The sequence below is a fragment of the Pecten maximus genome, chromosome 1, assembly GCF_902652985.1.
Source record: "Pecten maximus chromosome 1, xPecMax1.1, whole genome shotgun sequence".
NCBI lineage: Eukaryota > Metazoa > Mollusca > Bivalvia > Pectinida > Pectinidae > Pecten > Pecten maximus.
Genome location: NC_047015.1, coordinates 24,297,387 through 24,321,672, shown reverse-complemented (window position 1 = coordinate 24,321,672; position 24,286 = coordinate 24,297,387). Strand labels below are relative to the sequence as shown.

The 24,286-nt window shown below is 39.6% G+C and overlaps 1 protein-coding gene across 2 annotated transcripts; it reads left to right on the top strand.

Annotated features, from left to right (window-relative positions):
* Positions 1-1,229: 1,229 nt before the first annotated feature.
* LOC117324156 (4-aminobutyrate aminotransferase, mitochondrial-like) lies at positions 1,230-24,286 on the top strand. 2 transcript variants are annotated; one of them, XR_004531939.1, is made up of 14 exons: positions 1,230-1,359; positions 13,196-13,335; positions 14,309-14,426; positions 15,193-15,242; positions 18,237-18,317; positions 19,230-19,322; positions 19,584-19,710; positions 19,876-20,024; positions 20,877-21,014; positions 21,431-21,598; positions 21,890-22,036; positions 22,146-22,257; positions 22,523-23,093; positions 23,141-24,286. XR_004531939.1 is itself a non-coding variant. In XM_033879865.1 (13 exons), the coding sequence occupies exons 1-13, from the start codon at positions 1,311-1,313 to the stop codon at positions 22,645-22,647; spliced, it is 1,497 nt and encodes a 498-aa protein (XP_033735756.1). In that variant the 5' UTR covers positions 1,230-1,310; the 3' UTR covers positions 22,648-24,286. The 2 variants fall into 2 exon arrangements, 1 of the variants encoding a protein (XP_033735756.1); XM_033879865.1 differs by having other exon boundaries at positions 22,523-24,286.

Genomic DNA, 24,286 nt, shown 5'->3' with positions numbered 1-24,286 from the left:
AGACACGGGGCAATGTGTAAACATGACACAATAAGTCTGATGTAGCCGGTCTAACACCCAATAGACACGGGACAATGTGTAAACATTACACAATAAGTCTGATGTAGCCGGTCTGTTTAGATCACTAAACCCGCTCTGTTGTAAAGTGGTTTGTTGTAGTATTGAATCTACCACGCAGTTGCCTGGTATATTAAAGTAGTAATGTAGAATACCCCCTATAACGTCGTTTTACACGCAGTTGCCTGGTTTATTAAAGTAGTAATGAAGAATACCCCCTATAACGTCGTTTTACACGCAGTTGCCTGGTTTATTAAAGTAGTAATGGCGAATACCACCTATAACGTCGTTTTTACGCGCAATTGAATGGGTATATTACAGTACACTTACCAAATAATGAAAACACTTAGATGGGTATATATAGGATCGACCTGTTTCATAGTAGGCAATGGCAAGAGAACAAAGTAAGAGGCACAAAGGAACCGTATAAACAAATAGAAATTATTTAGGGCACCAAGTGAGAACCTTTATCTCATTAATGATAATCACGGAGAGAAATGTTATATATTTTTTGATCACCGTTGTTTAAAACGAAACTGAAAATCTTTCGTCAGCGCTTTCGTCAACAACGAATGCGAGTTGTTAACATAGCGTCACACGAACAAGGAGAAGGGTGTGATCTTGTAAAAGTTTAAAAAAAAAACAGTCCGAATGGGAGTCTGTCAGAAATAATAAAGCACACAGTAAAATACCACGAGAAAAATGATTTTTATGATAAAAGTAATGCACATTTTATCATGAGAATAATATGTTTCGAACTTATTTTTTTTTATAGAGCTAATGCCATTGTTCTCTAAACTACTAAATTCGTTTGGTCAGGGATGGCGAATTAGGTTAGACTCATTCACATGCACTGTATGAGAATTGGACTCTGGACACCGATAAAACGGACAACGTATACAAATAGCTGTATCTGCTGCTCGTATGAGTTGAATCACTCCCTGTAACATGTCACACACGGACTGTTATTGCACGTAGACAAAACAATCTGCACCTGAAAACAGGTGAAAATAAATACCAACTATTTCAAATATGTCATAAGACTCTACTATTATTCCACAGCAAGTATGTTATTGGCAAACAGTGTAATTTGACAAATTATACGGGCAGGTCAAGGGAGGATTTGGCTTTGTCCCCTGCTTCCATGGTTACTGCGCAGTTGTAGCCTTGACATTAGTTGATTAACACTCCCAGTAGGATCCTGTTTAAACCAGTGCCGAGTGCCTTTCCAGTCACATTGTGTAGAATCAGCCATGGCAGCACTGTGCTCAGTACGATCATGTGTGTCTACCGTTACACGGGGTAAGTCTGCTTAAACCGTTCACCGACAAAACGATGGATTAGTCATCTTATTAGCGCACGTTACTACCAAAGATTATACTATAGGTATTTGACAAGGAAGGTTTTACAATGTAGTATTAAACATTTAAGTGAAGTGTCTATTTAAAGTTTAAAATTAGACAAACATTATATCATAAGGATAGTGGGAACTAATAAATTTTTAACAAACCTAATTCAAAATTTGTATCGGCCATTGTCTATAAATTAAACAAATGCACGAATGTCATTCTAGACTCTGTGTATTAACCATATTTCAAAAACTTAAACTTTAAAGAATTGCCAATATTCGAAACATTACATGTGTAAAAATAATCAAATCCATAAGGAAAATAAAAATTAATTTCAGAAAGCAGTCGAGACATGACCACGTTACATGATAATAGTCACACGTGGGGTGTTATGTATATATCTTACCATAGGTGAACGAAGGGCATTTTCACCTTAGACTGTAATGTTTTATATATATCTTACCATAGGTGAACGGAGGGCATTTTCACCTTAGACTGTAATGTTTTATATATGTATCTTACCATAGGTGAACGGAGGGCATTTTCACCTTAGACTGTAATGTTTTATATATATCTTACTATAGGTGAACGGAGGGCATTTTCACCTTAGACTGTAATGTTTTATATATATATCTTACCATAGGTGAACGGAGGGCATTTTCACCTTAGACTGTAATGTTTTATATATATCTTACTTTAGGTGAACGAAGGGCATTTTCACCTTAGACTGTAATGTTTTATATATGTATCTTACCATAGGTGAACAAAGGGCATTTTCACCTTAGACTGTAATGTTTTATATATATCTTACCATAGGTGAACAAAGGGCATTTTCACCTTAGACTGTAATGTTTTATATATGTATCTTACCATAGGTGAACGAAGGGCATTTTCACCTTAGACTGTAATGTTTTATATATGTATCTTACCATAGGTGAACGGAGGGCATTTTCACCTTAGACTGTAATGTTTTATATATATCTTACCATAGGTGAACAAAGGGCATTTTCACCTTAGACTGTAATGTTTTATATATGTATCTTACCATAGGTGAACGGAGGGCATTTTCACCTTAGACTGTAATGTTTTATATATGTATCTTACCATAGGTGAACGGAGGGCATTTTCACCTTAGACTGTAATGTTTTATATATATCTTACTTTAGGTGAACGAAGGGCATTTTCACCTTAGACTGTAATGTTTTATATATGTATCTTACCATAGGTGAACGGAGGGCATTTTCACCTTAGACTGTAATGTTTTATATATGTATCTTACCATAGGTGAACGGAGGGCATTTTCACCTTAGACTGTAATGTTTTATATATATCTTACCATAGGTGAACAAAGGGCATTTTCACCTTAGACTGTAATGTTTTATATATGTATCTTACCATAGGTGAACGAAGGGCATTTTCACCTTAGACTGTAATGTTTTATATATGTATCTTACCATAGGTGAACGGAGGGCATTTTCACCTTAGACTGTAATGTTTTATATATATCTTACTTTAGGTGAACGAAGGGCATTTTCACCTTAGACTGTAATGTTTTATATATGTATCTTACCATAGGTGAACGGAGGGCATTTTCACCTTAGACTGTAATGTTTTATATATGTATCTTACCATAGGTGAACGGAGGGCATTTTCACCTTAGACTGTAATGTTTTATATATATCTTACCATAGGTGAACAAAGGGCATTTTCACCTTAGACTGTAATGTTTTATATATGTATCTTACCATAGGTGAACGAAGGGCATTTTCACCTTAGACTGTAATGTTTTATATATGTATCTTACCATAGGTGAACGGAGGGCATTTTCACCTTAGACTGTAATGTTTTATATATATCTTACCATAGGTGAACAAAGGGCATTTTCACCTTAGACTGTAATGTTTTATATATGTATCTTACCATAGGTGAACGAAGGGCATTTTCACCTTAGACTGTAATGTTTTATATATGTATCTTACCATAGGTGAACGGAGGGCATTTTCACCTTAGACTGTAATGTTTTATATATGTATCTTACCATAGGTGAACGGAGGGCATTTTCACCTTAGACTGTAATGTTTTATATATGTATCTTACCATAGGTGAACGGAGGGCATTTTCACCTTAGACTGTAATGTTTTATATATATCTTACTTTAGGTGAACGAAGGGCATTTTCACCTTAGACTGTAATGTTTTATATATGTATCTTACCATAGGTGAACGGAGGGCATTTTCACCTTAGACTGTAATGTTTTATATATGTATCTTACCATAGGTGAACGAAGGGCATTTTCACCTTAGACTGTAATGTTTTATATATGTATCTTACCATAGGTGAACGGAGGGCATTTTCACCTTAGACTGTAATGTTTTATATATGTATCTTACCATCGGTGAACGGAGGGCATTTTCACCTTAGACTGTAATGTTTTATATATGTATCTTACCATAGGTGAACGAAGGGCATTTTCACCTTAGACTGTAATGTTTTATATATGTATCTTACCATAGGTGAACGGAGGGCATTTTCACCTTGGACTGTAATGTTTTATATATGTATCTTACCATAGGTGAACGAAGGGCATTTTCACCTTAGACTGTAATGTTTTATATATGTATCTTACCATAGGTGAACGGAGGGCATTTTCACCTTAGACTGTAATGTTTTATATATGTATCTTACCATAGGTGAACGGAGGGCATTTTCACCTTAGACTGTAATGTTTTATATATGTATCTTACCATAGGTGAACGGAGGGCATTTTCACCTTAGACTGTAATGTTTTATATATGTATCTTACCATAGGTGAACTCGCAACTGAATTGGTAGGGTTATATAGTGTCAGTGCCATGCAATGGTAAATATATGTTTGTAATTGTCGAACTGTTTTAGTTCACCTGGCTTTTTGCCATCTGCATTATGAATGGAATGTGAGAATGACTACACTACTACAGTGTAAGATATCAATCGGTATACCCTAGGCCTGTATTATAGTCATAAAGCGGTCAAATGTATATATAATTACGTTTGTGTTATGTGGACCAATTCTTTCATGTGCACTCTCATATACTTAAATTGGCAGTTATTACTACTTTAATACGAAAGTATGATATCTGAAAAGTTTCCCCTGTCTTACGATGTCTTACCTGACCAGGTCTGGTCGTGTAGTGTTAGAGTACATAAAACACTAGTCTTCATGAGATAGGGAAGTCACAGCGATCTCAAGATGGCCAAGTACATGTTAACATCGTAAAGCACACGGTGTAAAAAGTGTACTGTGGTACAAAAACAATGAATACATGCTTAGTTTGTGTACCAGAAAATGAGTAGAGCCTGGTCGACTGGTCGTATGTCATTGTGTTCAGCCTTGACACGGATCAATCTGGTATTATCTGCATGGCAGGGTCACCCAGTTGAACATTGCAATTTACAATGACCAATATTTCCTTCATACATTTGACTGACATTTCATGATATATGGTCTCTTTTTATTTGAATTGTGTTTTCACTTCAGATGTTATCTAACACTATTATTTAATTGTTTGGCGGTATTGTTTTATTGTTTGATGGTATTATTTTATTGTTTGACGGTATTTTTTTTTATTGTTTGGCGGTATTGTTTTATTGTTTGAAGTCTTTGTGTTATTGTTTGAGGGTATCATTTTATTGTTTGAAGGTATTGTTTTCTAGTTTGACGGTATTGACTCTTGTTTATTGGTTGATGGTATCGTTTGATTGGCGCTTCTGTTTATTGGTTGATGATATTGTTTTGTTTTATTGGTTGACGGTATTGTTTTATTGGTTGACGGTATTTATTTATTGGTTGAAAGTATTGTTTTATTGGTTGACGGTATTATTTTATTGGTTGACAGTATTGTTTTATTGGTTGACGGTATTGATTTACTGGTTGACGGTATTGTTTTATTGGTTGACGGTATTGATTTATTGGTTGACGGTATTGTTTTATTGGATGACGGTATTGATTTATTGGTTGACAGTATTGTTTTATTGGTTGACGGTATTGATTTACTGGTTGACGGTATTGTTTTATTGGTTGACGGTATTGATTTATTGGTTGACGGTATTGTTTTATTGGATGACGGTATTGATTTATTGGTTGACGGTATTGTTTTATTGGTTGACGGTATTGTTTTATTGGTTGACGGTATTGATTTACTGGTTGACGGTATTTATTTATTGGTTGAAAGTATTGTTTTATTTGTTGACGGTATTATTTTATTGGTTGACAGTATTGTTTAATTGGTTGACGGTATTGATTTACTGGTTGACGGTATTGTTTTATTGGTTGACGGTATTGATTTATTGGTTGACGGTATTGTTTTATTGGATGACGGTATTGATTTATTGGTTGACGGTATTGTTTTATTGGTTGACGGTATTGATTTACTGGTTGACGGTACTGTTTTATTGGTTGACAGTATTGATTAATTGGTTTACGGTATTGTTTTATTGGTTGACGGTATTGATTTACTGGTTGACGGTATTGTTATATTGGTTGACGGTATTGATTTACTGGTTGACGGTATTGTTTTATTGGTTGACGGTATTGATTTATTGGTTGACGGTATTGTTATATTGGTTGACGGTATTGATTTACTGGTTGACGGTATTGTTTTATTGGTTGACGGTATTGATTTACTGGTTGACGGTATTGTTATATTGGTTGACGGTATTGATTTACTGGTTGACGGTATTGTTATATTGGTTGACGGTATTGATTTACTGGTTGACGGTATTGTTTTATTGGTTGACGGTATTGATTTACTGGTTCAAATGACGTAACATACATCACACACTACTAGATAACTCAATGTGTAAGCATTTATGTACGTTTGCAATGTACAACTTCTGCTTCACCTCCCCCATACTGACCATATGTACAACTGCTGCTTCACCTCCCCCTAACTGACCATATGTACAACTGCTGCTTCACCTCACCATACTGACCATATGTACAACTTCTACTTCACCTCCCCCTGACTGTCCATATGTACAACTTCTGCTTCACCTCCCCCATACTGACCATATGTACAACTGCTGCTTCACCTCACCATACTGACCATATGTACAACTGCTGCTTCACCTCCCCATACTGACCATATGTACAACTGCTGCTTCACCTCCCCCATACTGACCATATGTACAACTACTGCTTCACCTCCCCATACTGACCATATGTACAACTGCTGCTTCACCTCCCCCATACTGACCATATGTACAACTACTGCTTCACCTCCCACTGACTGGTCATATGTACAACTGCTGCTTCACCTCCCCATACTGACCATATGTACAACTACTGCTTCACCTCCCCATACTGGCCATATGTACAACTGCTGCTTCACCTCCCACTGACTGGCCATATGTACAACTGCTGCTTCACCTCCCCATACTGACCATATGTACAACTACTGCTTCACCTCCCACTGACAGGCCATATGTACAACTGCTGCTTCACCTCCTCATACTGACCATATGTACAACTACTGCTTCACCTCCCCCATACTGACCATATGTACAACTACTGCTTCACCTCCCACTGACTGGCCATATGTACAACTGCTGCTTCACCTCCCCTAACTGTCCATATCTACAACTGCTGCTTCACCTCCCCCATACTGACCATATGTACAACTACTGCTTCACCTCCCCATACTGACCATATGTACAACTGCTGCTTCACCTCCCCCATACTGACCATATGTACAACTGCTGCTTCACCTCCCCCATACTGACCATATGTACAACTGCTGCTTCACCTCCCCCTGACTGGCCATATGTACAACTGCTGCTTCACCTCCCCTAACTGTCCATATGTACAACTGCTGCTTCACCTCACCATACTGACCATATGTACAACTACTGCTTCACCTCCCCATACTGACCATATGTACAACTGCTGCTTCACCTCCCCCTGACTGGCCATATGTACAACTGCTGCTTCACCTCCCCTAACTGTCCATATGTACAACTGCTGCTTCACCTCACCATACTGACCATATGTACAACTACTGCTTCACCTCCCCATACTGACCATATGTACAACTTCTACTTCACCTCCCACTGACTGGCCATATGTACAACTACTGCTTCACCTCCCACTGACTGACCATATGTACAACTGCTGCTTCACCTCCCACTGACTGACCATATGTACAACTTCTGCTTCACCTCCCCCTAACTGTCCATATGTACAACTTCTACTTCACCTCCCCATACTGGCCATATGTACAACTGCTGCTTCACCTCCCACTGACTGGCCATATGTACAACTACTGCTTCACCTCCCCCTAACTGTCCATATGTACAACTTCTACTTCACCTCCCCATACTGACCATATGTACAACTACTGCTTCACCTCCCCCTGACTGGTCATATGTACAACTGCTGCTTCACCTCCCCATACTGACCATATGTACAACTACTGCTTCACCTCCCACTGACTGGCCATATGTACAACTACTGCTTCACCTCCCACTGACTGACCATATGTACAACTGCTGCTTCACCTCCCCATACTGGCCATATGTACAAATACTGCTTCACCTCCCCCTAACTGTCCATATGTACAACTGCTGCTTCACCTCCCCCTGACTGACCATATGTACAACTACTGCTTCACCTCCCCATACTGACCATATGTACAACTGCTGCTTCACCTCCCCATACTGACCATATGTACAACTACTGCTTCACCTCCCACTGACTGGCCATATGTACAACTGCTGCTTCACCTCCCCCTGACTGGTCATATGTACAACTACTGCTTCACCTCCCCATACTGACCATATGTACAACTTCTACTTCACCTCCCCCTAACTGACCATATGTACAACTGCTGCTTCACCTCCCCCTGACTGGCCATATGTACAACTGCTGCTTCACCTCCCCCTGACTGGCCATATGTACAACTGCTGCTTCACCTCCCCCTAACTGACCATATGTACAACTTCTACTTCACCTCCCCCTGACTGGCCATATGTACAACTGCTGCTTCACCTCCCCCTGACTGGCCATATGTACAACTGCTGCTTCACCTCCCCCTGACTGGCCATATGTACAACTGCTGCTTCACCTCCCCCTAACTGACCATATGTACAACTTCTACTTCACCTCCCCCTGACTGGCCATATGTACAACTGCTGCTTCACCTCCCCCTGACTGGTCATATGTACAACTGCTGCTTCACCTCCCCCTGACTGGTCATATGTACAACTTCTACTTCACCTCCCCCTGACTGTCCATATGTACAACTACTACTTCACCTCCCCCTGACTGGTCATATGTACAACTGCTACTTCACCTCCCCCTGACTGGTCATATTTTCAACTGCTGCTTCACCTCCCCCATACTGACCATATGTACAACTGCTGCTTCACCTCCCACTGACTGGCCATATGTACAACTACTGCTTCACCTCCCCCTGACTGGTCATATGTACAACTGCTGCTTCACCTCCCCCTGACTGGTCATATGTACAACTTCTACTTCACCTCCCCCTGACTGTCCATATGTACAACTACTACTTCACCTCCCCCTGACTGGTCATATGTACAACTGCTACTTCACCTCCCCCTGACTGGTCATATTTTCAACTGCTGCTTCACCTCCCCCATACTGACCATATGTACAACTGCTGCTTCACCTCCCACTGACTGGCCATATGTACAACTACTGCTTCACCTCCCCCTGACTGGTCATATGTACAACTGCTGCTTCACCTCCCCCTGACTGACCATATGTACAACTTCTACTTCACCTCCCCCTGACTGACCATATGTACAACTTCTACTTCACCTCCCACTGACTGGCCATATGTACAACTACTGCTTCACCTCCCCCTGACTGGCCATATGTACAACTTCTACTTCACCTCCCCCTGACTGACCATATGTACAACTTCTACTTCACCTCCCCATACTGACCATATGTACAACTGCTGCTTCACCTCCCCATACTGGTCATATGTACAACTGCTGCTTCACCTCCCCCTGACTGGTCATATGTACAACTGCTACTTCACCTCCCCCTGACTGGTCATATGTACAACTGCTGCTTCACCTCCCCCTGACTGGCCATATGTACAACTGCTGCTTCACCTCCCCCTAACTGACCATATGTACAACTGCTACTTCACCTCCCCCTGACTGGCCATATGTACAACTACTGCTTCACCTCCCCCTAACTGACCATATGTACAACTGCTACTTCACCTCCCCCTGACTGGCCATATGTACAACTACTGCTTCACCTCCCACTGACTGACCATATGTACAACTGCTGCTTCACCTCCCACTGACTGGTCATATGTACAACTACTGCTTCACCTCCCCTAACTGTCCATATGTACAACTGCTACTTCACCTCCCCCTGACTGGCCATATGTACAACTACTGCTTCACCTCCCACTGACTGACCATATGTACAACTACTGCTTCACCTCCCCTAACTGTCCATATGTACAACTGCTGCTTCACCTCCCCATACTGACCATATGTACAACTGCTGCTTCACCTCCCCATACTGACCATATGTACAACTGCTGCTTCACCTCCCCATACTGACCATATGTACAACTTCTACTTCACCTCCCACTGACTGGCCATATGTACAACTACTGCTTCACCTCCCCCATACTGACCATATGTACAACTACTGCTTCACCTCCCACTGACTGGTCATATGTACAACTGCTGCTTCACCTCCCCCTGACTGGCCATATGTACAACTGCTGCTTCACCTCCCCCTGACTGGTCATATGTACAACTGCTGCTTCACCTCCCACTGACTGGTCATATGTACAACTTCTACTTCACCTCCCCATACTGACCATATGTACAACTACTGCTTCACCTCCCCCTAACTGACCATATGTACAACTGCTACTTCACCTCCCCCTGACTGGCCATATGTACAACTACTGCTTCACCTCCCCCTAACTGACCATATGTACAACTGCTACTTCACCTCCCCCTAACTGACCATATGTACAACTGCTGCTTCACCTCCCCCTGACTGGTCATATGTACAACTGCTGCTTCACCTCCCCCTGACTGGTCATATGTACAACTACTGCTTCACCTCCCCCATACTGACCATATGTACAACTGCTGCTTCACCTCCCCCATACTGACCATATGTACAACTGCTGCTTCACCTCCCCCTGACTGGTCATATGTACAACTACTGCTTCACCTCCCACTGACTGGTCATATGTACAACTGCTGCTTCACCTCCTCATACTGGCCATATGTACAACTGCTGCTTCACCTCCCCCTGACTGGTCATATGTACAACTACTGCTTCACCTCCCCCATACTGACCATATGTACAACTGCTGCTTCACCTCCCCCATACTGACCATATGTACAACTGCTGCTTCACCTCCCCCTGACTGGTCATATGTACAACTACTGCTTCACCTCCCCCTGACTGACCATATGTACAACTACTGCTTCACCTCCCCCATACTGACCATATGTACAACTGCTGCTTCACCTCCCCCATACTGACCATATGTACAACTGCTGCTTCACCTCCTCATACTGGCCATATGTACAACTGCTACTTCACCTCCCCCTAACTGACCATATGTACAACTGCTACTTCACCTCCCCCTGACTGGCCATATGTACAACTACTGCTTCACCTCCCCCTGACTGTCCATATGTACAACTGCTGCTTCACCTCCCACTGACTGGCCATATGTACAACTGCTGCTTCACCTCCCCATACTGTCCATATGTACAACTTCTGCTTCACCTCCCCATACTGGCCATATGTACAACTACTGCTTCACCTCCCCATACTGACCATATGTACAACTACTGCTTCACCTCCCCCATACTGACCATATGTACAACTACTGCTTCACCTCCCCATACTGGCCATATGTACAACTACTGCTTCACCTCCCCCATACTGACCATATGTACAACTACTGCTTCACCTCCCACTGACTGGTCATATGTACAACTGCTGCTTCACCTCCCACTGACTGGTCATATGTACAACTACTGCTTCACCTCCCCATACTGACCATATGTACAACTACTGCTTCACCTCCCCCATACTGACCATATGTACAACTACTGCTTCACCTCCCACTGACTGGTCATATGTACAACTGCTGCTTCACCTCCCCATACTGACCATATGTACAACTACTGCTTCACCTCCCCATACTGGCCATATGTACAACTGCTGCTTCACCTCCCCATACTGACCATATGTACAACTACTGCTTCACCTCCCCATACTGACCATATGTACAACTGCTGCTTCACCTCCCCATACTGACCATATGTACAACTACTGCTTCACCTCCCACTGACTGACCATATGTACAACTGCTGCTTCACCTCCCCATACTGACCATATGTACAACTGCTGCTTCACCTCACCATACTGACCATATGTACAACTACTGCTTCACCTCCCACTGACTGACCATATGTACAACTGCTACTTCACCTCCCACTGACTGGTCATATGTACAACTACTGCTTCACCTCTCCCTGACTGACCATATGTACAACTACTGCTTCACCTCTCCCTGACTGTCCATATGTACAACTTCTACTTCACCTCCCCCTGACTGACCATATGTACAACTACTGCTTCACCTCCCCATACTGACCATATGTACAACTGCTGCTTCACCTCCCCATACTGGTCATATGTACAACTGCTGCTTCACCTCCCCCTGACTGTCCATATGTACAACTGCTGCTTCACCTCACCATACTGACCATATGTACAACTACTGCTTCACCTCCCACTGACTGACCATATGTACAACTGCTACTTCACCTCCCCATACTGACCATATGTACAACTGCTGCTTCACCTCCCCATACTGGCCATATGTACAACTGCTGCTTCACCTCCCACTGACTGACCATATGTACAACTGCTGCTTCACCTCCCACTGACTGGTCATATGTACAACTGCTGCTTCACCTCCCCATACTGGCCATATGTACAACTGCTGCTTCACCTCCCACTGACTGGTCATATGTACAACTGCTGCTTCACCTCCCCATACTGGCCATATGTACAACTGCTGCTTCACCTCCCACTGACTGGTCATATGTACAACTTCTACTTCACCTCCCCATACTGACCATATGTACAACTGCTGCTTCACCTCCCCATACTGGCCATATGTACAACTGCTGCTTCACCTCCCCATACTGGCCATATGTACAACTTCTACTTCACCTCCCCATACTGACCATATGTACAACTGCTGCTTCACCTCCCACTGACTGGCCATATGTACAACTACTGCTTCACCTCACCATACTGACCATATGTACAACTTCTACTTCACCTCCCACTGACTGGTCATATGTACAACTGCTGCTTCATCCTGCAGCTGATGAACTTTTATAAATGAAATGCCTATTGATACTAATAGGTTTAAAGGTGGGACATCCCATGAATATGCTTCAAAAGATTAAATATTTACGCCTTTTAACTTTTACTTTTTTCATGCCGTCTTAAGTGACACATCATCTGCAGGACCCTTGTACAGTTCAAATTGCACTCAGAATCGGCTATTAATCGTTTTCCATTGGTTAACACTTACAATATATGATCATTTATTAGAATTAATTGCCGACAACAATTTGATGTGATCCAACAGAGTTGCTCTTGAAATATTGGTGAAACTTACTCAGGTGATGTCATTCCCCTGAAGTTGTGACGCGACATGCTGCTCAAATTGATGACGTCACCTCATTAAATCAATGTCTGACAGGTTTGAGGAGATATGGGACCCCAGCTGTTGCAAAAGCGGTGGTCAAATCAGACCCTTTGGAACCTGACGGTCCTTTTGTCAACACGGAGATCCCGGGACCCCTTTCTCGTGAGCTAATTCAGGAACTCGATACCATTCAGGTAGGTTTGCGCTTCAATATTATATATATATATATATATAGACACTTTACCGTTATCATTTAGTATAAGCTCAATGGTAGTATACTGTGAAAGGTAATGAATTTAATTGTGATAATATATATGAAATCGGAAATATGTAAGAATTAGTAAGTCTAATGAAAGAGAAGGCCGTATTGGCAGTCAAATATTAGCGACATATCTGTCTGGCAATGTAAGTGAGATTAGATGGTTGTATTGTGAAATTATGCTAAATTAGTACAGTAGTGTGACATCAGACTTAAGTTTATCTGATAATGTGACATTAGGCTTCAGTTTATCTGATAATGTGACATTATGCTTCAGTTTATCTGATAATGTGACACTAGGCTTCAATTTATCTGATAATATGACATTAGGCTTCAGTTTATCTGATAATGTGACATTAGGCTTCAGTTTATCTGATAATGTGACACTAGGCTTCAGTTTATCTGATAATGTGACATTAGACTTCAGTTTATCTGATAATGTGACACTAGGCTTCAGTTTATCTGATAATGTGACACTAGGCTTCAGTTTATCTGATAATGTGACACTAGGCTTCAGTTTATCTGATAATATGACATTAGACTTCAGTTTATCTGATAATATGACATTAGACTTCAGTTTATCTGATAACATGACATTAGACTTCAGTTTATCTGACATTCGGATTAGATTGATTTGGCGGTGTGAAATTAGGTTTAAATTGGTTATGATATCACAACCAGTATAGGATTTCAGCATGACGTTACGGTGACAATACACCGTCACATTTATAAGACCATATGTTTGATATTTTGTCAGCATAATCAAATATTGTGGTACTGGGTTTAAGATTGGTAAAATATTATTGCATAGTTTTCTCTGACAATGGGGTCATGTAACAATATCCTAATGTATATCTGCCAAATACTAACACGTATGGGTGTGTGATTTCCTCTTTTGTGCATTATAGAACACGAAAGCGGTACACTTTTTTGTGGACTATGAGCGCTGTCAGGGCAACTACATTGCCGACGTGGACGGAAATGTGTTGCTGGACTTGTATACTCAGATCGCCTCAGTTCCTATAGGTAAACTTATGTCTAGGATTGGTAAACTAAGATCGACTCTGTTCCTATAGGTGATTTTTTATGTAGGATAATTATACTCCATTATATTGCAATAGATAAAAACTTATATCACAGTAGAATATTTCAATTTCTACTCAAGTTGGACTCAATGAAACTACCAAACTTAATCTGTTTCATTTGCTCATGAATTTGACCAGATTAACACTGATCAGTGCGTATGAATACATGGTTAAAATCCTTCCGCGGAACGATTTCACTTTTTCTACATTGTTGTTATAAACATGGAATAATTATTAAAATTATCAAATTTATAACGTATTCTTGTATTTTATGAAAGACGTGATATGCTAAATACTTCTATTTTGACAAAATAATGCTGTTTTTAATCCTAACATTGTGGACTATTTTACTCGACCGACTAGACATGCACAATCCGGAACTCCTCGGGCTTTTCCGCATTTGGACTTGCACAGGCTTCGAGACATTAATATCTAGACCGACTTTTTTATTAGAAAAAACAATTGACATATAAGGATTGAATCTTGATTTGGTCGATTTCATGGGGTCATGAATTGAGTTGCTCTTGAGACAAATTCAACAAGAACTGTTTCGCAGTTCATTAAATTTGTCTCAAGAGCAACTCAATTCATGACCCCATGAAATCGACCAAATCAAGATTCAATCCTTAAATTATTTATATCTATTGATATTCATTGGATAGACATTTTGTACACACCACGATGTCATTAATGTTGCTTTGTTGTAGGATACAACCACCCCAGACTACTTGATGCTTTGATGAAGGATGAAAACAGGGTATGTAGTACACGCATAAGAAACATGCTGCTGTATAACCCGAAATGATCGCGTGTAGTTTCTTTCAAATTATTTCGTAGGTACAATACAGCGTGGTAAGTCCTTGCATCAACAATATAACCATACTACCTACAATATATATTCGTGGTTCTATAGCAGCCACGAAAACGCACTTTTCATGTTATACAGTACATGATATATACATTTATTGCATTTTTGCCAGACAGTGAAATATAAAAAATGAAAATAATAAAACTTATATTTTCACTGCAGCGATGAGCAGTGAAAATACAAGTTTTTCGTTTTTTGACCAATCAGAGCCAACCTTTGTATTTACCTCATTGTAACTCGTATGACAGAATATTTCGATATTTTTCACTCGTGCTTCGCACTCTTGAAAATATCAATATTCTGTCACACTCGTGAAATATATGCTATATTAAACGGGAAACCATTCAATATCCTCTCTCTTTATATATATAATGCTAACTTGTTAGTATACCTAACAGTTATATTTTGTCAATCGTGCAAAAACGAATTCAATGAAAAAGTTCTTGTGGTGTAGTTGCCTTATAGTTCAATAGTATGTGTGTGATTTTATAAAGGCCAAACAGGTAAATAGTTTATTAGATGGCAGTAATTATACCACGGTATAAAGGACATTTACCGCCAATGCTAACAAATCACAATATACTTATTGATTGGCAGCCTGATATTGTTAAATACCTAGGCTTGGCAATGTCACAATCAATTTGTTACGCAACTATGGTTTCGTTTAATTTGTTAAGATCAGGTTCTGACTAGATGTTTGATAAAAGACACGCGGGTAGTTGTGTGTATATTTTAGCCTATGAGGGTGTGTATGTGTGTGTTTAGATAAAAAGACAAAAAAAAAAAAAAAAAAACCCAATTAACTAACGGCACATTTCAGAATTCGATCCCACCCCCACCCCCACCCCAATCGTTTTAAATCGCTCCCAGTGTTATTTGGTGTTCTGTGTTTAATAAAGGGAGACCGAGCTATAGACATTGTAGGGAAGCATATACAGTAACCCAGTAGCCCATTTGGTCTGTTGAACATATCTAATGTGTCTTGTGGTATAAATGATAAAATCAGGCAGCAGCGTACGTGATAGTGATTTTGCGGTCATTGACACAAAGCGAAGCTTTTTCGTGAACCGTGGATGTGTAAGCCAGTTCAGGCTTGTGTGGAGATGTTTCGTGGCTTTTAGTCGTTCGCGGCTACCTGATCCGACCACGCGATACATTTCTGTATTTTGATAAATTGGTATATAGTGTCCGTAAACACAAGGTGCCACTCCGAAAACTGGATATAATACCCCTCAATATTGTTTAACAGTACCAGGGACGGATGGGTCGGTTCTCTTGGCTTCTTTCTTTAATTTACCCTCTGTTAATAAACACCCTCTCCTGAATTTCCACTCGATTGATCGCTATCATCACAGGCGAGTGCTGCAGGGTGCTTACTGGGATATACACAATATCAGGAGTAATCTCACAAATCTCAAAAAACGAAACTGTCATTATAAAAACCTTAAAAAAGTACAAACAGAATACACCAGGTGTAATGGTAAGACAATCAACCTGGTATAATGGTAAGACAATCAACCAGGTGTAATGGTACGACAATCAAACTGGTATAATGGTAAGACAACCAACCAGGTGTAATGGTAAGACAACCCACCAGGTGTAATGGTAAGACAATCAACCTGGTATAATGGTAAGGCAATCAACCTGGTATAATGGTAAGACAATCAACCTGGTATAATGGTAAGACAATCAACCAGGTGTAATGGTAAGACAATCAACCAGGTGTAATGGTAAGACAATCAACCAGGTGTAATGGTAAGACAATCAACCTGGTATAATGGTAAGACAATCAACCAGGTGTAATGGTAAGACAATCAACCAGGTGTAATGGTAAGACAATCAACCTGGTATAATGGTAAGACAATCAACCAGGTGTAATGGTAAGACAATCAACCAGGTGTAATGGTAAGACAATCAACCAGGTGTAATGGTAAGACAATCAACCAGGTGTAATGGTAAGACAATCAACCAGGTGTAATGGTAAGACAATCAACCAGGTGTAATGGTAAGACAATCAACCAGGTATAATGGTAATACAATCAACCAGGTGTAATGGTAAGACAATCAACCTGGTGTAATGGTAAGACAATCAACCTGGTATAATGGTAAGACAACCAACCAGGTGTAATGGTAAGACAACCCACCAGGTGTAATGGTAAGACAATCAACCAGGTGTAATGGTAAGGCAATCAACCTGGTATAATGGTAAGGCAATCAACCAGCTATAATGGTAAGACAATCAACCAGGTATAATGGTAATACAATCAACCAGGTGTAATGGTAAGACAATCAACCTGGTGTAATGGTAAGACAATCAACCTGGTATAATGGTAAGACAACCAACCAGGTGTAATGGTAAGACAACCCACCAGGTGTAATGGTAAGACAATCAACCAGGTGTAATGGTAAGGCAATCAACCTGGTATAATGGTAAGGCAATCAACCAGCTATAATGGTAAGACAATCAACCTGGTATAATGGTAAGACAATCAACCAGGTGAAATAGTAACGCAATCAACCTGGTGTAATGGTAAGACAATCAACCAGGTGTAATGGTAAGACAATCAACCAGGTGTAATGGTAAGACAATCAACCAGGTGAAATGGTAAATGTTTTTTTTTGCTTTATCGACCATCCCGCCATAAAATCGAGCTCTAATCCGGGTTAAGTCACATTTTCAAAACGAGAACCAGGGTGTTGTCTGCGAGAGTGTTTATTCGTCCTTTGACATGTACTGTTAAGCTAGCGGCTACGTATATGCCGCATTTGTTTAATGCAGACTTTTTGAAAATCATCTTGGTCCTTCCGTGTGTGGTTTAGGTATGTAGTGTCAGGTTCCTGTTCATCCATGTAACAACATATCGTGTGTTTACTATTTTACAGGCTACGTTCGTTAACCGTCCGGCTCTAGGAGTGTATCCGCCACGGGATTGGAACTCTCGACTCAAGAATGCTCTTCTTTCGGTAAGGCATATAATATAAGTACCGCTACTTTCGGTGACGTCATTTCCCGTGAATCTGTGGTAAGGAATATATACCAAATGACACTTTAATGGAGAAGTTGAGTAGGATTGAATAAATAAACTGTACACAAAGACAAGAATCCCCGTATGGAATGTGTGGTTCTATGCGCTACCATAAAATATAGTGTTTGTATTGTTGCATTCGTTAGTTTCAATAACAATAGGCCAGACAATGAGAGTCACAGATGTCAGTTTTATACAGGCAGGGCAGGTGCATGTGTGCACTTTAGGATTGCACGTCACATGGACGTGGGAAATATTGTTGCATACATTCATTGGTATGATAATCACGATAAAGACAAACATAGTCGTCGAGTGTGGACCAATCTAACAAGCTGCACTTAAACACATATAGTGACGAGGTCAAGGATTAAAATTCAGGTGCTAGATTTTCGAATTGTTTTGAGGTGTTGTGACATTTAGGAAGCATCAAAGTCAAAATATCTCCTCAGCATGACTCTCTTCTAATTAATTCCCATGACTATAGATTATGGGTATTTGAACTATAGTTTTTATTTGTAAGTAAGAAGGTACAGGGCACTGAACTCTAGCACACTTTCCTTTCGGGGAAACGAGTTAACATGTGGAATAGTTTGACTCCAGATTATCATATTGAACACCACTATCATTTCACATATAATGCTCTTTCTTTTTGTGAGGTATGCTTTGCTGGTACTTAAAGCTTACATAGTTTTGCCTGGTAGGTTATCACTTTCGTCCAATTCAATCAGGATGTATTAGTTTCAAAACTCTACTTTAAACTACATTCGGTTATAAACCATGATTGTTTACGAAGATAATATGATGTAACTTGTGAAATCAACGCCATTATTTAATAATTCTCGTTTTGTAGGTGTCTCCCTCTGGCCTTAACCAGGTCCAGACAATGGCGTGCGGAACATGCTCAGTAGAACACAGTCAGAAGGCAATGTTTATTGCATACCAGGTAATAATTTTTTTGTATTAGTTTCATATTCTGTACTGATAACTAAGGCCTATAAAATTGTGCCACTATTAAAGCTACATGTACAGATTCAAAATGACCCTGTTTTATCATTTTCCCTGAACACTTTCAGAGTACATGTTTTAACCTAAAAAACCCTGTCTATCTATGTTACCTAATATTCAAACATTTTAACATGCATATATTTGGAGAAATAAATCTGTCTCATACACATACAAGATTGAATCCATTTGTCGTCCTCAGCGTCGTAAAAGAGGCGGGAGGCCCATTTCCTCAGAGGAGATCCAGTCGTGTCTTGATGGTCGAGGCCCTGGATGTCCTAATCTATCGGTCCTATCATTCAAAAACGGATTACATGGAAGGACCATGGGTATGTTGTCGAAATAAGCACTTAGCACAAGGTTTTTGACAACAAAAGAATCTTACTCAATGAAATATCAAAATAAACTCATTTGATTAGATGTTTTATTGGTTTTACGTGGCTTTGTACCTTTTGTCGCTTGTAATTCACGTTCAGATATTTTTTTGCATAAAGGTGCTTTGGGTGTTACCCACGCCAAATGGCCCTTGAAATTAGACTTCCCTGTACCGGATTGGCCCGTTGCCAGTTTCCCTACCCTGCAGTACCCACTGAACCAGTTCGCACGGGAAAACCGGGCCGAGGAGAATCGCTGTTTGGAAGAGGTATAACAGAGTTTAAGTTCAAACTTCATTTGCCTCTTAAATACGGCCTTATACGAAAAACCATACAATTCTCGCTCCTAATTTGCTACTCCCCAGTGCATTGCTATATTTCCATCAAAACAGCAATCAGTTCCTTTGTAATCCTGTACCACATTTGATTTTCCATTAAAACTGTACTCCCCCCAAAGTCCTCTCAAGCTCATAATGCACATCGTTACCTTAGCAATTGCTGAAGTTCTTACCTCAGGATTATATAATTGTCTATTAAATGTTATCTCCTTGCTTCGCAAAATTGTACCGCTTCAGTATATATCTAAAGGTGATATTTATAGTATTTATGCATTCCATATTTTCTTTCCTTAAGGTTTTATGAGACGTTGATTTGTGTTTACTCTTGTGTATTGCTACTAAATTGTGCTTTGTTTACAGGTTTTGGGAGTATCTCCATGAAGTATCAAGTTAGTGGAGAAGTGTGAGGCCATTGAACAAATATTTTGCTGTCAAACTAAATATACTGGTTAGAGTTTTTTCCAGGACTCTTTTGGTGCTTCATGCCCCATCGTATACTTACATAATTATTTGTTTTGTGTGCATTTATTGATTTTTATTGATTTATTGCTTTATTGATACCCATTTCTATTTTAAATCTGTGTATTTGTTTTTGTATGATTGCTGAATGAAGACTGAATAAAAATATAGAAAAATAATACATGTATAATAACAATAGTCATATTTTAGTTACCAAATTAAGAAAAGTTGTGTTAGTAATATGTAATGATATTTGTAGTAGAAACATTTTTCGATGTAGCATATTCCAAGGAACTAATTGTAGTCTTTCGTTCAATTTATTAGGTGAGGGAACGTATACATGCTTGGGACAGAAAGGACTGCCCAGTGGCTGGGATTATCGTGGAACCGATCCAGTCGGAAGGAGGGGACAACCATGCTACACCTTACTTCTTCCAGGGACTCCAGGACATCGCCAAGGAAGTAAGTAAAGGTGACGGCCGTAAGTGCCTGTATATGTACTATGATGATATGTCAAGGACAGATTAGTGTCAACGCTGGGGATAGGCGTATCAATAAGTGAGGTTGTATATAGATAGACGCAGTGACAAGTAATGATATACTGTAGACAGGCGGAATGTAAGTCAGAGATCAAGAAGAACTAGGGATATGAAAAAGGGCGGCTATATCACTGAACTACTGGATGTAGGTCAATACTTGATAAGATTAAGATATACACATGATATAAGTAGGTCAAGGCACATACCAAAGACTATTTTATCTCTGAAATGTTAATATAAGTATTCAAATATCGGTATTTTATAAGTATTGTCACCTTGAAAGCAATCAATATCATGACGCCCGTTAAGTTCATATTTCCTTAATTTCTTTGATCCCAGCACGAAATTCCCTTGATGTTGGATGAAGTGCAGACAGGATGTGGTTCAACTGGAAAGTTCTGGGCGCATGAGCACTGGAATCTTAGGGAAGCTCCAGATATTGTGTGCTTTAGTAAAAAGATGCTTACTGGGGGATTTTACTACAAAGACCACTTACGACCACAAGAGGTAGGTCAATTGGTTAAATAAACATAGATTAGTCAGCAAAAAGTAGGCCACGTGGTTTATCCAACATAAATCAGTGTAAAAGTAGGTCACATGATTTAATCAGCACAAATCAGTCTACAAGAATTAGGTCACGTGGTTTAATCAACACAGATAAAAAAAATCAGTCAACTCGATGATGTTATGATCACTTATCATAGTAATAAATAAAAGTAAAGTAGGACACAACAAACATGAAATTTAACAGGTACAGGTGTAAAGATGTCACTATTACCTTTGTTTGTGTCATTTCAGGGTCACAGGATCTTCAACACGTGGCTAGGCGATCCCTCTAAATTGATCTTTCTGGAGGAGGTAGTGAATCTTATAAAGGAGGATGATCTTTTGGATCGAGTGGAAGACACTGGATCTCATCTTCTCAGTGGGTTGCACGATGTGCAGGTAAAATATTTTGTATAAATCGTCGATATTACTGTTTGATTTGTGGTCACATTGACCCATTACAAAAGGGTGAAACCCCTTTAACTGTCTACAATGTATCCCGTTACAGGACAGGTTCCCCGGTTTACTTAGCAAGGCTCGGGGAGTTGGAACATACTGCTCCATTGACGTTAAGGACGCAGACACACGGGATATCATTCTCCACAGACTAAGACGTAAAGGTATGAATCTTTAAAGTGTGGTCTATATAACCAGGTGAACAATTTCTACAGCCGTCATTGCATTGGAAATTTTATATGTGGAGGCCAATTAACTCTCTTTTTGTATCCAATTAATTCGGTTTCTAGGCATTGCCCTCTAAATGCGTGGTAGTCTTTTGTATATGTACATATACCAATACTAGGGACCTACTCACTACTGTATAAAACACTGTCATTTTAAATAACAAATTACTGTATGATGTTTAAACATATATGTTTTATTTAGGTATCAACCTCGGTTCGTGTGGAAGCAGTTCTATACGATTTCGACCGACACTTCTCCTGTGTAGGAGTCACGTGGATATCTTCATGGACATCTTCGATTCGGTTATATCAGAGCTACACCTCTAAGCCTGTGTCATTTCGTACCCGACACTGATTGACTGTTATTGACAAAGGAGGAGTTGGAATTTCTTCCCAAGACTTACAAAGAACAATTCGTCTCATAAGAAACTATCTCTTTGAATTCGTCATTTGTTGTCTAAAGATAGAGTGTCCATGTCACTCGGTGACATATCTCAAAAAAGAGCTACAATTTGTGTGGCATTTATCTTGCTAACACTGTGCTACCGGTTACGATATTAACGGAGAAAATTACAATATGTTCCAACTCTCTAGAAAGTTCTGTAACATATCAAAATACATATGCCGAGTAACGTATATACAGTTTAAGGCATGTACACAGAAGAAACTTGATTTGCCATAGGAACAGTATGATACTATATTTTTGTATTTTTATAATAACTTCGTGTAATAGCGTATTCAGCCGTCTACAACAGTACTGAGACCTGTTAAACATGGCCTCTTATCATCCGCTGAATAAAGCCAACAAGCATAATTAAACATGGCCTCTTATCATCCGCTGAATAAAGCCAACAGGCATAAAGGAGCGCGTTCGTCCAACGCGTTTGTACAGCTGTAGGTAACTATAAAGAGGGCTACTTAGATAATACATTAACAGTACAGATGACCGCCTGTTGTAAATGTTAATTTCATGACTTAATGTGTTCGGTAACATCCACGTATTGTATTTATTCTACTTTGATTGACTATCTAGTCGGGGTTAGCAATGAAAGTGTCTTCTGGATCTTCGCCTGATTTATAATCAAATTGAAACTTAACACTTTTATATAAGAAATTGATGCAACAATTGTATTAGCTTTCTAAAAATTGAATTGAAAGTAATGTACACAAGGTTGTTAATGGTTTTAACAGAAGCACCACTCCCGATAAATAATACGTCCCTAGACATACTTATCTAAAAGCTGTAAGTCAGGAAAGGTTTTTCAACCTTCACATTGAATGCTTTTAACATCGCCTTCAACTTATTAATTTCAAAATAATTGTATGTCAAAACACTTGTTTACTGTTAGTTGCAACTTCAATAAGGAACGGGTTGTACATTTTCTTCGTCATAAAAACATTCTGCAGCTGCAGCAGTAACATTAATTAAACGTCCTTGACCTTAATCCGGTCTCTTTAAGGAATGATGATTCCCGTCAGCCTTTGAACGTATGATACTGACCTTTGTCAATAATCCAAGGACTACTTGGATGAACGTTTACCAATTTGGTTTAAAGACTACCCAAATATCAGGATACTGATAAACAGACGGACAGTCACCAATATACGCATTGTAAAACGGTAATTCGGTATTAGTATGTGAAGATAGATATATGGTCGCCCTAAAACCTCTTATGTGTTTTCACAAGTTAGATTAGTGAAAGTATGAGTAGTCCGACGACTCTCTAATGTGTTTTCACAGGTAAGATTAGTGAAATTTGTAAAACAACATTCAGACTGATGAAACCTGTGTTGATGTGTATTTAAGTCAGTCACAGAAGTGTCTTGATTGGTGGTTTATGATTATACTTAACACAAAGATACGAAGTTGAATACATTAACCGTTCTTTGTACAGAGTGTATAATGTAAAGCTATGTCGGTGAATGATAGAGTTTATACATTAAATACCTCAAATGTTTATATTTA

Coding starts and splice junctions, on each gene's coding strand:
- LOC117324156 (XM_033879865.1), top strand. CDS start 1,311: ATGGCAGCACTGTGCTCAGTACGATCATGTGTGTCTACCGTTACACGG. Junction 20,025..20,876: donor AGAATCGCTGTTTGGAAGAG/GTATAACAGAGT, acceptor TCAATTTATTAG/GTGAGGGAACGTATACATGC. Junction 21,599..21,889: donor ACCACTTACGACCACAAGAG/GTAGGTCAATTG, acceptor GTGTCATTTCAG/GGTCACAGGATCTTCAACAC.